The sequence below is a fragment of the Pan troglodytes genome, chromosome 15 (genome assembly GCF_028858775.2).
Source record: "Pan troglodytes isolate AG18354 chromosome 15, NHGRI_mPanTro3-v2.0_pri, whole genome shotgun sequence".
NCBI classification, from domain to species: Eukaryota; Metazoa; Chordata; class Mammalia; order Primates; family Hominidae; genus Pan; species Pan troglodytes.
In genome coordinates, this window is record NC_072413.2 from 22941880 (window position 1) to 22960146 (window position 18267).

The following is an 18267-nucleotide window of genomic DNA, read 5'->3' on the forward strand; positions in this document are numbered from 1 at the left end:
ATTCATCCATGTAACCAAAAACCACTTGTACCCCTAAAGCTATTGAAATTTAAAAATAAAGGAAGGAAAGAAGGAGAAAGCAAGAAATCAAGCAAGAAAGCAAGAAAAGCAAGAAAGCAAGAAAGCAAGCAAAGCAAGCAAGCAAGCAAGCAAGAAAGAAAATAGTGCTGCGATAAACTTGAGGGTACAGTTATCCCTTTGATATACTGATTTCCTTTCCATTGGATACATACCCAGTAGTGGGATTGCTGGACCTTATAGTAGTTCTATTTTTAGTTTTATTTAGAAACCTCCATACTGTTTTCCATAATGGTTGTACTAACTTACATTCCCACTAACAGTGTGTAAAAGTTTCCTTTTCCCTCATCCTTGCCAGCATTTGTTATTTTTTGTCTTTTTGATAATAGCCATTCTAAGTGAAGTCAGATGACATCTCATTGTGGTTTTGATTTGCATTTCCCTGATGGCTAGTGATGCTGAGCATTTTTAAATACACGTATTGGCCACTTGTATGTCTTTTATAGTGAAAAATGTCTATTCAGATACCTTGCACATTTAAAACATCAAATTATTAGTTTTTTTTGCTGTTGAGTTCCTTGTATATACTGGACATTTGTTCCTTATTGGATGCATAGTTTGCAAATATTTTCTTCCATTCTATAGGTTGCCTTTTCTCTCTTGATTGTTTTCTTTGCTGTGTAAAAGCTTTATAGTTTGATATAGTCCCATTGTCTAGTTTTTTATTGCTTGTGCTTTTGAAGTCCTTCCCCTAAAGTCTTTGACTAGACCAATGCCCTGAAGAGATTTCCCTATGTATTGTTCTAGTAGTTTTACAGTTTTTGGTCTTTCATTTAAGTCTTTAACCCACTTTCCTTTGATTTTTGAGAGATAGGGGTCTAGTTTCATTCTTCTGCATATGGATATCCAGATTTCCCGGCATCATTTATTGAAGGGGATGTCCTTTTCTCAGTGTATGTTCTTGGTGCCTTTGCTGAAAATCAGTTGGCTCTAAATTCTTATACTTAATTTGGGGTTCTCTATTCTGTTCCACTGGCCTATGCATCTGGTTTGTTTATTGATACATAATAATTGTATACATGTAATATTTTGATCCATGCATACAATATATAATGATCAAATCAGGGTAATTGATCACTATAATCACCTCAAACATTTATCACTTCTTTGTGTTGACAACATTCCAAATCTTCCTTTCTAGTTATTTTGATATATAAAATAAATTATTGATAACTATAGTCACTGTATTGTGCTCATACAGTAGAAATTATTCCTAATATTTTACTGTATTTCTGTAGGATTAACCAACCTCTCTTTATCCCAGCCTCCGGTAAGCACCATTTTACTCTCTACCTCCATGAGATCAACTTTTTTAGCTCCCACATGTAAGTGGGAACATGCAACATTTGTCTTTCTGTGCCTGGCTTCTTTCACGTAACATAATGTCCTCTAGGCTCATCCATGTTGCTGCAAATGATAGGATTTTATTCTTGTTTGTGGATGAAATAATATCCCATTGTGTGTATATATATAACAGCTTATCCATCCATCCATTGGTGAACATTCAGGTTGATTTTTATTTTAAAGAAGAAATAACACAAATGCTTCTCAAACTATTCCAAAACACTGAAGAAGACTAAATTCTTTCTAATTTATTCTATGAGGCTAGCTTATCCTGATACAAATATGAGGCAAGGTCACAAGTGAAAAAGAAAACTATAAGTCAATAAGTGATGAACATAAATACAAGACTTCTAAAAAATACTGGAAAATTGAAACTAACATCACATCAAAAAGATAATGCATCATGATCATGGTGCATGATTATGTTCTGCCAATGTAGGCTCATCAATTGTAGCAAATGTATTACTCAGAAGCATGTTTGCTATATTTATAGTAACCAAAAGAAAACCATTATAGTTGCATTAATACCAGATAAAATTGACAAACAAAAATTGAAAGAACTCCAAGAGTAAATAAATCTATCAGTATCCCAGGAATTGGCACAATAAAGATGATTTAAACAGGTCATTTAATAAACTAGACCTAAGAGTTCTAGAACACTGTGGCCACCCACTGCAGAATATATATTTTTGTAAGTTCCCCACTGCAGGATATATATTTTTGTAAGTTCGCTAAAAAACTTTGCCAAAATCAATCACTTACTGGGCTGCAAAGCAACTCTTGAGAAATTTCAAAGATGTATTTTTTTCAAATGTTGTCTAGTCACAGCATAATCAAACAAGAAATCAACAACATAACTATAAAAAACTCGATAATATTAGAAAAAGAGAAATAAACTTTTAAATAACGCATAAATCCAAATAAAATTTATTAAAAATGAAAAGTTTAGAACTGAATAACAATAATAGCACTTATTGGATTGTAGCAATAGCAGGTAGAGGATTTTTTTAGTCTTAAAACTCATAAATCACAACAAACTGAAATTATTGAACTGATCACTTATCTCAGGGACTTAGAGATTAATAAGTGAGATAAACTCAACAAAGTAGGAGGAAGAAATAATAAGAGACAGAAGAAGTTAATAAAACAACAGGCAAACATACAATAGAGAGATTTAATACAGCAGAGATTAACTATTTGAAAAGACTAATAAAGTTAACAAACCTTTGGAGGAACTAAGAAAAAAGAGAGAAGGCGCAAATGTTTAATATCAGAAACTCAGAATAGAATACTTTTACAAATGCTGTGGACCATTAAAAGATAAGCCAAGAATATTATAAAAACATTAGTGCTAATAAATTTGAAATTTTAGACAAAACAAATATCACCACCTAATATGGACTTAAAAAGAAATTGCAAAGTTGAGTAATACTAGAATAATCAAAGAAATTGTGCCAGTAATCAAAAATTTGTCTACATAGAGAACTGACCTAGATGACTTTACTGTTAATTTCTACTGAAACTGAAGAAAGATTTTTATTATTCTAAAACCTTTTCCAGAGAAGAGAAAAACGAACACTACCCATCTCAATTTATAATGTTGGCATCACCTTGATACAAAGAAGAGAATAAGGAAGGAAATTTATAGGTCAATCTTAGTCATGATTCACTGAATCAAAGCCCTACACAAAGTATTAACTCTCAAAATTAGTCCACCAATATACGAAAAGGTTGATACATCATGAGCAAGTTAGGTTTGCAGATCTAAGAATGCAGATCTCATGTAACCTTAGATCAATTAACATAATTTGCCACACATATTTAAGAGAACAATCCTAAAATCAGCTCAATAAACTTAAGAGCTTTTGATAAAATTTAACATCTCCTCATAATAAAAATACCCTTTTAGTAAACAAAAATGGAAATAAATTTCCTTATCCTAATAAACAATATTTGTAAAACCTACAGAAACCATTTAATCTGTCCCTCCTCTAGTAAGAAGACCGAGGTTTCCATCTTTCCCACAAGAATGCATGAAAGCCCTTCTCTCCAGGCTGCTTTTCACACAAGCCTGTGATTCTGGTATATCTACTACCAGCTCTCTTCCTTGAGCAGGCTTGAATTTGGAAGTGGTCCCCAGTGGAATGCTGTTAGGGAAATCTTTCGAGATTGAAGAGAGAGGATGTGAATAGACTGAAGAGAGAAGCAGAGCTAGATCAGAGATGGGGAGAGTTCGCAGCGCTAGCAGGTCTTTTTCTACCTTTAGTCACAGCTCCCTGGACCAGATGCTCTACTCTGACATGTGTTCCCGTGTTTGGAGACCTGGGGTTCTCTTGTTCAGGGGAGATCACGAGGGCACGGAAACCAAGCTCTACTCCCTTTCCTGATAGGGCAAACCTGCAAATTACTGTTATGTAGTGGGTCCAGGTGTGGTAAATCCCTGGCAAGAGGGATCATTGTAATGGTCTCTCATGAGTTGCACAGTGAAAAGGCTTTGGCTTCTTCATGTTTTAGGTAAAATCAGAATCAGACGTTTATGGAGGGCAGTGTGGGGATAGTAGTTTGGGGCCAAGAGTTCCATTCATTTTTGAAGGAAAACTGAGAAAGAAGAGGAACTGAGATTCCTAGTAATTCTGGGATATTATTCCCTATGGATAACCCCCACTTTGGTCCCCTTATCAAGAAAGGTTTGTGCCTTAGTCTTCACGGTCCAGGACCAGGCTCTCTAAGTCATCTGCTAACTTAATGTTCCATGACTAAACAAGCGGTACTATTTCTTTCTTTTTTCTTCCTCTCAGTTGGTGCTCCATCTATACCAGGTTGCTACTTCATGTTTGGACTTGGATGAAACAGCATACTATAAGGCATGAAACCTGGCTTCCTGAGTGGCAGCTGAGAGGAGAGATGTAGCTGAACCAATCAGCTACAACGTCATTCCAGTGTCCATACTTATATAGTGGAAAATCCTCTAAAGCCCACTTCTGAGAGAACACTAATTTCTAGATTTCACATTTCCCGAATCCCGTATAAGATCAGTTCTTTCTTGGTTCAGAGGCACTACTTTACAAATATTGTTCTCCCTTGCCTAGCGAGCAATAAACTTAGCTTTTTGTTTCAGACACTGAATGCTATTCTTTCCTGTGACACTCCTTGAGATTGTTCTAGAGAAGTAAGTCCCACATGCTGAATGTCCGAGCTTGCTAAGCAACTTGCCTTGTCTCTTAGCAGCTTGTTGTGAAGTAGTGGGCAGCTATGGTACTATAACACACCAAATTGCATGGCATCTTTACTTGACTCATTCTTTTTCCTCACTATCGTTGCCCTGGATTTGTACCTCCCAAACAAATTGTTATCATTTTTATCCTTGCTTCAGGCTCTGCTTTTACAGGAGTCTGGATAGGACAAAGTGGGAAAGTACAATTTTTGATACTTCTTCCTTTGTCTCAGGCTGGAAGTTAAAAGGTAAGAGAGAAACTTCTCATAAATTAAAACGAGATAGTTTCCTTGGACATCATAGCATTAATTTTTTTTTCTCAGCTGAGTCAGGTGGTGTGTCCTATAGTACCAGCTATTCAAGAAGCTGAGACGGGAGGATTGCTTGAGCCTGGGTGTTTGAAGCTGTAGTGTACTATGATCATGCCTGTGAATAACCACTGCACAACATAGCAAGACCCTATTTCTAAAAGAAAAGCAAAAAGTCTTTTATCCCCTGGAACTCTTTAAATATTTCTCCCCTCTGTTTAACTAAGGTATGTGATAGAGGGTCTTTTCTTTTTCCCTTTTACAATATGTTTCTGGGAGACTGACCAGGAATTTCACCTAAATACTTCCCATTGGTAGACTAAAGCCAGCATTGCAGCCTTATAAAGAACATTCTGAGATTCTCAGCCCAAGTGAGGGAAGGAAGACTATCTTGTGCTTTGATATGGTTTGGCTCTGTGTCCATTGTAAGTTTCCTGAGGCCTCCCCAGCCATGCAGAACTGTGAGTCAATTAAACTTCTTTTCTTTATAAATTACCCAGTCTCGGGTATTTCTTCATGGTAATGTGAGAACGAACTCATACATGCCTTCTACAGGCAAAGCACGTCATTGGGAAAATGAGATGTCTATATTGGCAAATAATTTAGTGACAAAGGAAGAGCTGTGGCTCAGTCCTCCAGAAGAAACTGCTGGTCTCAAAAGAGACTGTCTTTTCTTTCACACTTCCATATACTTCATTATTCTTGTATTGCAGTTATATGATTATCCAACCAGACAGTGATGGCAACAACAGCCAAAGAATAATCGAATGTGCACTATGGTGTGCTCAATGACAGTCTTGAGGACAATGGAGAGCTTTTGTGTTGTCAGGGAATGATGCAGATGATAGGAAATGATGCAAAATACACAAGATGTGGATGTTAAGGCATGGGATGAGTATGGAGTCAAAAGGAGAGAGGTAGTGAGAAACCGATAGTTTGTAAGTTACTTAGTAGATACTCAGAAGACTGTTGAAGGATGAGTGATAGAATAAAAGAGTGACTTTCCAGTAGCTTCTTGAGATCTCCAGTGAATCAGGCTTGGAGGAAACTTAGAATGAATGAATTATCTGCAAGTGAATTTTTGCATTTTTCTCAGTTTATGCAACAAATCCATGCAACTTTTTATGTCTCTCCACAGATTATTTGATTTCTGACATTTGATCTCATCCCCTTTGTCTATGTTTTAATGGTTGTTTTTAAATTGAGTGATGTTCAGGCCCCTTCCTGCATATCTCTACCTTCCATCATTAAGGCTTCTTTCTAGGAACATGACATTCTAAAATGAAGACTAATTGTTTATCTTCAGTGTTGCCTTTTTATATAAAGAATAGATTTTCATCTTTAGGAATTCCACTAACTGTCTTTATTTTATGTAATTTCCATGCCAGTTTTTTCTTTATTATAAAGATTTCTTAGCCGGGAACGGTGGCTCACACCTGTAATCTCAGCACTTTTGGAGGCTGAGGCAGGTGGATCACGAGGTCAGGAGTTCAAGACCAACCTGGCCAAGATGGTGAAACCCTGTTTACTAAAAATGCAAAAAAAATTAGCTGGGCATGGTGGCAGGTGCCTGTAATCTCAGCTACTCAGGAGGCTGAGGCAGAGAGCTGCTTGAACCCAGGAGGCGGAGGTTGTAATGAGTGGAGATCGTGCCACTGCACTGCAGTCCGGGTGATGGAGTGAGACTCCATCTCAAAAAAAAAACAAGTTTCTTTATTATAAAATGATTGCACACTACATGCCTGATGCTTCACCTCAACGTTTGCCTCTGGCATCTTGCTTCCAACCTGAACTCTGACCAGATGGAAGGGAGGAGGGCACGAATGATACACTTGGGGAAACCTGCAACAGGCAGACACCAGGAGCATGGTGGGTGGAATCCATGTGTGAAAACCCTCTGTGCTATGGCTTTCAGATGGATGGTAGACCTTCCAACGTGGCCTGAGTTAGTCATGATAAAAAACCTTGGCAACATTTTCAGTGCCCTAAATTTGATAAAAACAAGATAATACCTTGAAGAAATGTCATAGAAAAATGAAAAATATTGAGGGAATGAGTTAGGGCTGTGAACGTACTGTGATTACTCAATAACCACAAACTTGCAATTAACTGCTGTAACCACAAATCACCCTTCTAGGGTTCACTGTGTAGAAAGAGCCGTTGATTTTTTATAGTCACTGTAGCCACAGCTGGAACCTCATAAAGAGTTCATGGTGGGCCTTCGATCAAAGCTGGAGATGCTATTTCTTGCAAATTATGAATCTTTCTGTTGCTGTGAGCTGATATAGGGGATAGCCAAATTATAGCAACATTGGAGAATCAGTCCCTAGCAAAGGGTTTTTGCATAATACAGATGAAGACAGAATGTCTCAAGTCTGGGAAATGCTTTCATTCAAAAAAGATGTATTAAGTACTCGCCCTGTAAGTGTTACTGTCAAAGCACTGGGAATCAAATGGTGAACACTAACAGATTTAGTTTCTAATCTTGAGGAGTGAGACATAATTAACCAAAGAAAACTTACTTATATGATTATAAATGGTGGCAAGTAATCTGAAGGAAAAAAATTATCAGAGAGTATGATAGGCTAATTGGATATTATATAGGGGTCAGGAAAGACTGCCAGTAATGCAAACATACAGCTGAAGATGAAAAGTGTTCTCTTGCCTGTCAAAGAAATCATCTTGAGGATCACATATGTAGAGTTTCTGGAGTGTTCTGAGAAATAATGATAAATTATGCTCAAAGTTAATTTATTTTCTTTTCTTTTCCATCAATATGTGGAATTCAAAGGTAATTGGCAGAAATCGATAAATTGAAGTCTTTGAAAATGTAAATCTACTGTTCAACCAAAGGTATCATAAAGTGCAAAAACAAGTCTGGATTGGGAAATAATATTTATAATGATTTACCTGATGAAAATTGGTATCATAGAGTTGCTTCACAGAGTTGCCAGAATGAGATTTTCATTTTAAAATCCGGTTAATTAGACTTATTTTCCAAAAGCTGTTTGATATTTTCAAATTTCATATCAGATAAAACCTAAGTTTCTTAAATGCCAAAAGTGAGAGTGTGGGTGGGGTTTGGGAGGGCCTCAACCAGCTCAGTCTTGTCCAAATCACTAACCCTTCCATTTGGTAACAGAATAATACAGAATTACTTGGGGTTATCAGGAAATGCCCAGCTTTGACTCTCCAAGCTGCATTTTCATGGGCGGTTTGACACACTCAGAGTGCCTTGAGTGTGTCTCCCTTTGGTCTGACCTCTGTTTGAACACTACCACCTCTAGGAGCCTCCCTTCATGCCCATGATGTTTAGGAGGGGTTTCCACTATACTTCCATGTCTTTCTAACTTCATTATACAACTTATGATGACTTAGGACTGCATTGTCCTAACTTACTGGCAGATAGTACATCTCCTTTAGACTATAAACATTTTAAAGGCAGGAGGTATGCCATTTAATCTTTGGATTCTGAGCCCATAAATGTTCCAGATGGTAGAAGCTGTTTGTTTCTGGGTCTATGCCTGTAAGGCTGAGGCATTATGGGGTTCCTGGAAAGAGAAGGGCTTAGGACCATTTCACTACAAACCCCTCTCAAAGGGGACAGGACTCTCAGATGCAGCACTAAAGGGCATGCCCTAATCCTGCAAAGAGGTCAGGAAGACATTTTTTCAGCTAGGGCAGCCAGTGTACAGACAGTGGGCAGAATCTAGAGAGGGGAAACCCAAGCGACTTAACCTCCAGACTGAGAGATGGACAGCCTGTCTGTCTGTGGAGAGATCAGAAACCCAGGGTGGGGTACTAACTAATGAAGAAAAAAAAACTTTATATCTTGACTTTTTTTATTATTCCCCAAATGAGTAAAAGTCCAGAAAAGTCTTTATGTTTATAAGAATAAAAGACAAAATAGTAAATGATAACATAGCTAACATTTATCAGGTGTTAGTAGGGGCCTGGCTTTTTTCAAAGTGCTTTATGTGTATTAACCCTTTTAATTCTTAAAACAAGCTCTTGAGTGGGTACCATTGTGAGGAAACCAGGGCAGAGGTGTGTAAATATCTGGCACAGTGTTTCAGAGGTAGAGGCAGAGCTCGGTTTCAAATCCAGTGGTGTGGCTGCGGAGTCCATGCTTGTAACTGCTATGCTCGAATGCCACTTATGAGTGAATCCTTAATCTTGTACGTGTTGTTTTAATCTGAGGTCTTTTTGATTTGCATTTGAACCATTGTTACCAGAGACTGTGTTTGAAGAGGAAAACATCTCCCTGTATTGTTAAAAGTTGGCATATTGGATACCCGGGGCACACCAGTACTTTCATATAAGAGACAGTTATTAATGACCCAGGCTGGGAGCTTTAAATAGAAGTCTAGATGCTATTTTCCAGCAACTTCAAGCCTGTAGAGGATGACAGCCGAATGGAGGAATATAGGTATCACTGTGTTTATATAAAGAGCACATTACATAGAAAGTTTTTCTACAGGAAAAGAGAAAGGGTGGCAGCAAATATAGCACAAAATAGTCACGCTGAAGGGTAAAAGGGAATGCAGTTAAAGAGACTGTTCTGGGAAGTTATCCTCACTTCCTTACACCCCCTTCTCTAGTTTCCTGATATTCTATTCGTTGAAGTCACCCAAGGGGGGCTGGCCTCACTTTGGCAGCTTCTGTGGATAGGAAGTTGATAGGGAACCCAGGCCAACTTTGTTGAGAATTCGGGGAGGTCTGCTCTGAGGTGGCTCTGATTGGGTCTAGTCGCATCTGTGGTGGCTGCTAGGGTGAAATAGACCTTCTATTCCTTTGTGGTCTCCTGCCGCAGACTGGAGATCCTCATTCTAATGTTATACTTTCTGCAGAGGGCACAGTTTATGAGAGGCAGTTACTACAGACGTAATGTTGAGGTGGGGTGGGGCAGATGGTTGTCATACACAAGTGGAGCTCCAGTCCAAGAGGTTTCCATGGGCAGGATGGCCACAGGGCTTCTGCTGGCCTGCATGGTGCCATTATACAAATTAGGAAAAGGCACCTTTTTTCTGAGATTGTTTACTTCTATCTATCAGAAAATTATCACAGTATACTGGCTGAGTTAGAAAAGGGCACTTTGCTAAAATCTGTTGTTTAATTTGTCATAATAAATATATAAATCAGCTGATGTCTCCAGTGTGAATGATCACCCTGTCAGGTGTCTAAGGACTGTTGTCTTTTAGTTCTGCTCTCAAGGAAAAGAGAACCCATCCTTCCCTTGGGTCCCTCCAACTGGAGGATAAGACCTAAGCTTTAATAATCGCTTGACAGTTTCTCAGATCACTAGCCCAGTCTTCCCCCTCATTATTAAGTTCCTCTTCTTTGCCTTCTGCTAGCCTAGACTTTTCCTTATCACTGGAAGCTGAACCAGTCTTCATATTTCTTGGAGGAACCCATGAGAAGAAAGTACTCTTTTTCTTACAGGGTCCACTGAATGTCCTGACTTTCCACTGATGACTTGTGGTCCCTAAATCCTGGTCTCCCCTGACCTCCCAGGTCAAATCTACGTGACCATTGGCCTCCCACAGGTCTACCTGCTCTTGTTTCTACCAAGGCCTCTGTGCCTTCTGATTGGATTAGTGTTCACTCCCTTAGTGTCTAAGCCTTTGAGGTAATCTTGAACCTGATCCAGAGAAGGTCTAATGTCCTAGGAGGGAGAGATCCCAAACTGAGCTCTTCAACTGACCCTGAACTGCCTCCTGCCCATTTTTCTCAATTATCACTCTTGAACTTCATGGCATTTGTGGCAGGCAGAATCCTAAAATGACCCCCAGTGATCCTCACCCTTCTATAATCCCTCCCCTCTGAGTGTGGTTGGAACCTGTGAGTAGGCTGGAATCTGTGGCTAGGATGATTATGTTAGATTGTACAGCAAAATGGGGGTTGTCTGGGTGGGTCCAATCTAATCATATGAGCCCTCCAAAATCAGAGCATGTTCACAGCTTGTTGCAGCAGAGAAAGTCATACATAGAGGTTCCAAATTTGAGAAGGATTTGAGGTACTCCTGCTGGCTTGAAGATCCTGGGGTTCCTGTGCTGAGGACTGAGAGCAGCCTCTAGGAGCTGAGAGCTGCTCTCTACCGAGGGCAGCAAGAAAATGGGCCTGCAGTCCTACAACTGCAAGGGATGAAATCCTGTCAACAACCCGAATGAGTTTGGAAGCTCATTCTTCCGCAGAGCCTTCAGATGCGAGCTCAGCCTGGCTGACACCTTGATTTTGGCTCTCTGGGATCTGGGCAGAGAGCTCAGTTGAGCCTGCCCAGACTTTTGGCCTACAGAACTATGAGATATTAGGTGTTACAGTAGGCTGATGAATTTGTGGTAGTTTGTTACACAACTATAGAAAATGAATAAGCATTAATCAGAGATAGTCCACCTAAAAGAATCTTGATATGTTCTCAGGGTTAAGCAAGAAAAGAGAAGGAGAAAAAAAGAAGACAACAACAATTTCACCCAGAATGTGACCGAAAGAAATAAAAAATGACCTTTCTTTTATGGTTTTTTTTTTTCTAAGTTAACTTACTCTGCCTCATCTGAATCTTTTTATTTCCCCCTTTTCCATTTCCCCTAACCCTAACTTTCATCTCACACCTAAATTGAGACTGTGTGTGTGTGACTGTGTGTGGAGTACGTGGGAGTGCATGAGTAAGAGGCATGGGATAATAACCAGCAGATATTTATTGAGCATCTATTCTGCATTTAGTAATATTTTAAGTGATTTACATAAATTCACTTCACCTATGAGAGTCCTGGGAGGCTATGTTAATATTGTGACTGTTTTATAGTTGAAACCAAGGCATGGGATAGCCAGGTTAAGCCAAGTTTGTGTATTTAGGCAATGGTGGAACCAGGATTGAGTTCTAGGCAGTATGGCTGTAGAGTGTGCAGACTTAACTACTACACAGAAAATCTTTATCAAAGTTAAGCTTCCTTTTGGGATAACAATGTATCCCGTGTGTGATGGTGAATTCCAAGCCCCCTTGAAACTTCCCTGCACCATCTGCATAGTGACTGTTCCCTGGTCCCCTTAGAGGCCTCCTGATATACAGATAAGGTCAGATCTCCTGCACCTCCTAAGGGTGGTGATGGTGGGGAGTGGTCTTGTGATTTTCTTGCATCAGGAGTATTCTTGAGCAGATTTCTGAGTTAAATTGAGAGGGAAAAGTCTGAGAGAGAAAGTTTTATAGCACACCTGGGCCCCAGCTAGGCTAGGTCAGGAAGGGGAAATATCAGATCAAGGACTGAAAGAGAAAGTGCCAAGGTGGTAGAGTCTGAGGATCATGGAGACTCGCCCCTGCATGGCCCTGCTTCCTGAGATTCCAGGGGAGAGTGCTCCTGCCACAGTCTAATTTACACAGTCATCAACTCTGCCCAGGCAGGGAGCCCAAAGAGACCTCTGCCCCACCCCTAGTCCGATTAAAAAAACATCTGGTGGTTTCAGAATGAGTTTCCTGTCACTGGCTGGGGAAGATTCCGTAAGACCATAGGTGTTTTGGACACTACAATGAAGAAGAAACATAGGTTTGTGGCTTTTCCCACTAACCCTTCAGCTGCACTGACATGAAGACATGGTGAGATAGGGTGGGCTAATTTTTTTTCCTGTGCACTATCACAGGTCTGGTTGCATGGGTCCCCTCCGTGGTGACTAATCAACCACATCCAAATGTCTCTTATAGCTGCAAGCTATAGCCAGGGCCCCTTATATCTGGGCTGCCAATCTGAAGTACATAGTTTCATTACAGAGTCCAAACCTGTCTGCCCTGAGAGATGAGTTTTATTAAGATCCCTCCAAGCATCCTCAAGATTTTCATGTTCATGTTTGTGGAGAAGGCTGTAAGATTCAGTGGTTTTACTTTTAAAATGGGGATATTATTTGTGGCTGACACAAATGCCCTGTTGCCTGCCCAATACCCATCTCCTCTTACTTACTAAAGAACTCAAATTTTTATCCAGTGGTAATGTCCCCAGCTAAAAATATTCAAGTCTCCCAGACTCCTTTGCATGTAAGAATTTACAAGTGATACAATTCTAGCTAATGAAAGTCAACAAGCAAGATCTCAGGAGAGATTTTTTTTAAAGGGTATCTTCTCTTCAGTCTTTTGTTCCTTTCTTTTTTTTCTTTTTTTTTGAATTATTATACTTTAAGTTTTAGCGTACATGTGCAAAATGTGCAGGTTAGTTACATATGTATACATGTGCCATGCTGGTGCGCTGCACCCACTAACTCGTCATCTAGCATTAGGTATATCTCCCAGTGCTATCCCTCCCTCCTCCCCCCACCCCACCACAGTTCCCAGACTGTGATGTTCCCCTTCCTGTGTCCAAGTGTTCTCATTGTTCAATTCCCACCTATGAGTGAGAATATGTGGTGTTTGGTTTTTTGTTCTTGCGATAGTTTACTGAGAATGATGATTTCCAATTTCATCCATGTCCCTACAAAGGACATGAACTCATCATTTTTTATGACTGCATAGTATTCCATGGTGTATCTGTGCCACATTTTCTTAATCCAGTCTATCACTGTTGGACATCTGGGTTGGTTCCAAGTCTTTGCTATTATGAATAGTGCCACAATAAACATACGTTTGTTCCTTTCTTATCCTGCTTGGAACTTAAACACTCTGCCTAGAGAAGGAGGAGTCATCTTATGGCTATGACATGATAAGATTGAGGGCTTCTCTCTCCCTCTTTCTCTCTCCTTTATTAGTTGGCTTTCTTCTTTTATCTCCATCACAATGTCTTGTTTACAATATAAATTTTCTGCTCATGGAATAACTGATGATACTCTGGTGAAGCACTCTATTGAATTCACTACTCCGTTATGGTTTCTAGAGGATGTCACCTTCTCTACAGAACGTTCAGTGATATTCATTTATGTGGAGATGTGGGTCTGGAAACATCATGCATCTGGAAGTGAGAGGGATAAGCTCATTACAAAGACCATAGGGCCCATACATTGTCTTAATAAAATGTGACAATTCTCTGATCTCATGGAAAGAAGCCTTCTTACTAAGGGAAGATAACAATAAATGCCAAATGCTCTTAGCTTAAAAAAAAAAAAATCAAAGAGGCAAGGAGAACAGAGAAAAAGGAGAAAGAAGAATAACGAAAGAAAAAAGAGGGAGAGGAATCAAGATGAAAAACAGCCAGAAGCATTAGAAAGTAGCAGTGGAAGTGGAAACTTGCGAAGGGCTCCCAGGGACCAACCCTGAAATGCAAAAAAGAGAAGCCCTTGGCAGAAGAAAGCTGGATCATCTCTGAAAGCTTAGGGCAGAGAACACCTGACTTCAAGAACCCTCCAAAAGCAGTACTGCACCACAGTAATTAAAGATACATAAAATATTGGCAGTTTGCAGGAACATTTAGATACAAGACAAGCTATTGGAAGTCTCTGCAAAAGCTTCTGAGGCATGCCGATTGCTCAGCAAGTAGACTGTGGAAGATTCTCTGCAGTACAGCAGAAGCTAATTCACAGCACAGTAGAGTTTTTATTTCCAGAAAGTAGTGTGAATACAAGCAGGACTACAGAAATGGGCATGTTGACAAAGTTATTCCGTTATGAATATCAACATTTTTCAATTAAAGGCAAAAAATTAAAATAAGTAATAGTAAAGAAGAAAAAACTTAGAAGAGGTAAGCATACAAAAATGTTGTCAAATCAGCTCAAAATTTCTTCATGGAGGTTATGTGATAGTAATTCTCAGAAATGATGGATGATTGAGTTCCTTGCAGAGTATGAGTATCTTAAGATTTGAGCACCATTTTATGTAGCCAGCAGGATACATTGATGATTAAGACATGTTAAATTTGGAAATGTAAATGTTTCATTTTTCTTCCTTTGAGAGAAGGAAGAAACTAGAAACTCCTGAACTAGAAAGATGGAAAGAAATACTTCTTCCCAAACTTTGTTAGGGTTTGAAAAATTAATCCTAGATTCTGGGTTTGGAAATTTGTGAAAGACTATTGGGAAAGGAAAAAGGAAGGATAAAGTTTGAGGGAGAAAGCAATGTGACTTGAAGAATCAGGAGGTGGGGAGGGGTTTTCCTTAGCCTAGAAAAAGATATCCCTTGCCTGGGGGTTGGGTGAAGGCTGTGCATTCTGAGACCTCTGAGACTTTCTCAAGCTCTTTGGAGGCAGAGACAGATAAGATAGCCAGATTTCATGGAAGTGGCAGAAAAAATGGAGCACTAGGCTTAGGGCTATTAGCTTCCATTGAAATTCCTGTCATCCGAATGGGTGTGAACACTGCAGAGAGTCACAGAATGGTAGGAGACTCTGCTCAGAGAGAACAAACTTGTTATCAGTAAACCTCCTGGATTGATGGCACGTGACCAGGGAGAGAACTTGCCAGCCCGTCAGCCTTGGTGTTAAGACCCTGGAACTATTACTTGTCCTTAGGTTGAAGTAAGTCTCAAGAATGGCTAACTAAAGTTAAATTCCTTGCCAGCTCAAATGCATGGCATGTTTGAGTTAAAATTACATCAATTTATAGAAAATAAAAGATGTGTTATATTTCAAATTTTGTAATTTTAGACTTTACACATGTATGTTGATAATTTTGAATGCCATATTTTATACAAATGCAATGCTTATTTGTGAAAAGATAACTGAACAACCTAACAGAATCTACAAACTAATAAAAAGTTCAACAGGGTTGCTAGATACAAGATAATTATCAGCATCAATTAAGTTCTAGACACAAAAATTATGACATATAATTTTAAAAAGAATTTTATTTACAGTAGAAACAAAGTCTCTAAGGTATCTAAAAATAAGTAATAGGTACCTGAGGCTTTTATGGAGAAAGTTATTTTTAAAAAAGAAAAGTAAACAGGGAAACATACTTAATCTCTGGATGAGAAGACTCAACATTTTTAAAGATGTCAATTCTCCCAAAATTAATTGACATGTGATACCATTCTCATCAAAAGCCCAATAGGGGTTTTCAAGGAAATTATGTTGTTTTTAAAATTTGACTAGAAAACAAAAAGGCCTAGAATAACCCAGAAAAAAATTAGAGTAGAAAAATATGGGAGCTTACCTTACTAAATACGAATATTTGTTACAAGACTATAGTTATTAGGACAATGCAGCATTTATACAGAAATTAAAAACAAAACTAGTAGAAGAAAGTAGAAAGTTTAGAAATTGACCTCCTCATCTATGAACTCAATATACTACAAAGCATGAGGAACTAATAGGGAAAAAAATGGAGCCTGATCAGTGGTGCTGGAAGATTCATTATTCATGTGGGGGAAAAATTAAGTTACACCTTTAATTTACACCATTACCAAATAGAAGTTAAAGACAGTTATAGACCTGAATGTAAGAAACAAATGTTTATAAGTTTAAAAGAAAAGATAGAATATCCTATGACTTTAGGGTGTAGATAGAGTATCCTATGACTTTAGGGTAGAGAAGTTTCCTTAACTAAACACAAAAAGCACAGACCACAAAAGAAAATGTTAATATATTAACATTTAAGTGAAAAAGATCTGCACACTAAAAGAAACCATAAAGAAAGTTAAAAGACATGAATTCCAGAGCAATCTATTCCCATGAAGCATGTTCTTTTGGCAAGACATAGGTTTGGCAACAGATTTACTCAAGTTTGAATATTAGCTTGACCGTTTACTAACTTTGTGACTTAAGACCAAGTTATTTGAACTCTTGAGCTGTTTCCACATACATTAAAAAATGTCAGCACACAGGACTGCTAAAATGATTAAATGAGATAAGGTATGTGAAATACCATGCCCAGAGCTTGGCACATGGTAGGTACCAACCATAAATCAATTTAATGTTGTCGTTTTACCCAGGTAAATGCTGGTGAACTTTACATCTTCATTGCGAGCCAAATACATAAACCTGACCTAGTTCGCAGATTTTAACCCTATAATTTCCCCTGCATATGCCAGCCATTTAGAAATAGTGGAACAACTCTTATGTCCCCCTTAATTATTTTATTTTTTTAAAGAGGGCTATCTGTCTTTAATTTTTGATTTATCTTCTGAGATTATTTCAAATCTTCTTATCCATGTCAAATTTTATCTTCACTTCTTATTGACCCAATGGATGTTAACCATCTTCATACTCCGGAACATTCTTTATGGTAACCTAAGTGTAGGCTGTTATTTAGAATAGGAAACCATTATCAAACTGGTTTATTCTGCAGGCACTAGTCATGTATGAAACCACCTAACTTAGTACCTGGAACAAAATTGATGCTTAATAAACTTGTGTGGAATATAAGTCATCATAAGGTTAAAGATTCTATTAAAAATTATAAATATTTCAACATTTAAAACATGGAGAAAATAGTACCGTAATACCCATGCACTCATCATCCAGATTAAACAGTTATCAAGGCTTACTATATTTTTTAAAAAATGCTACTTTAAGTATTGCACACTGAAACCTGTTCTGAGTCAAACATTATAAAAGATTTGGAAAAAAGTATGACCTGGTATTACCTCAGCCATGGCATCACATCCCTTCTTGTGACACATCAGTCACGGGTGGGCTCTCCAATAGGCTCACCACAAACACCTGGGATCGAATGCCAGGAAAGGTGAGGGAGGACCCTTCTTCACACTTCAGGCACACAGAAATGAAAGTGGAAGAAGAGGTGACTGTGGTTGATTGTTCCAGTAATGTGCAAATCATAGGTCAGGTCTTTTAAATACTATTCTGTCATATCAAATGAATCCAACCATATTACAGCAAAGGCTTTTCTGGAAGGTGAAAAATTTACATGCCATACTCCACTTTAATTAAAAACAATGAATGAATGTAAAGTCCACATCGACACGGAAATTTTTCCTGGAAAAATGACAGGGTTTCTCCACTGGGGCCTATACTCCACTTCATTTGTGTTAGGAAACTCTGAGGAGAACCCACACCCACATGTGTAGATTGAGTTTCCATTATCCACCTGATGATTCTCAAGTATAGAGGTCCAGTCCAGAATTCTCTCCCTAGCTCCAGATTGATAATCCTAATTGACTTCCGGCACCTTCAGTTGGATTCTCCATGGACATATCAAACTCAAGGTACAAAACTGGGCTAATTATTTCCTCTCCCTTTCCAAATGGAACCTTCTGGAACACCTCAGTATTCTTGGGTTTAACTTTCATAAACTACTCCTACTTTTAGAAAATTGAAGTAAAATCTACATGACATAAAATTAATCATTTTAAAGTGCACAGTTCAGTAGCATTTAGTACATTCATACTGTTTTGAAATCATTATCTCAAGACATTTTCATCACCCCAAAAGGAAACTTCCATACCCATGAAACAATCAC

At 38.5% G+C, this 18267-nt stretch overlaps 1 protein-coding gene across 2 annotated transcripts in view; it reads right to left on the bottom strand.

Moving 5' to 3' along the window:
* The window catches only part of GZMB (granzyme B), a 39920-nt gene extending 22329 nt beyond the window's left edge, over positions 1 to 17591 (bottom strand). Inside the window, exon 1 of one of the 2 annotated variants that reach the window (XM_016925944.4) lies at positions 17435 to 17591. Coding sequence is in view for 1 of the 2 variants with exons in the window: in XM_063792818.1 (XP_063648888.1) it covers positions 17435 to 17448 (14 nt within the window). In the remaining variant the exon portion in view is untranslated. The remainder of the gene's footprint in view (positions 1 to 17434) is intronic. The other variant, XM_063792818.1, reaches the window with a different exon arrangement.
* Positions 17592 to 18267: the final 676 nt, after the last annotated feature.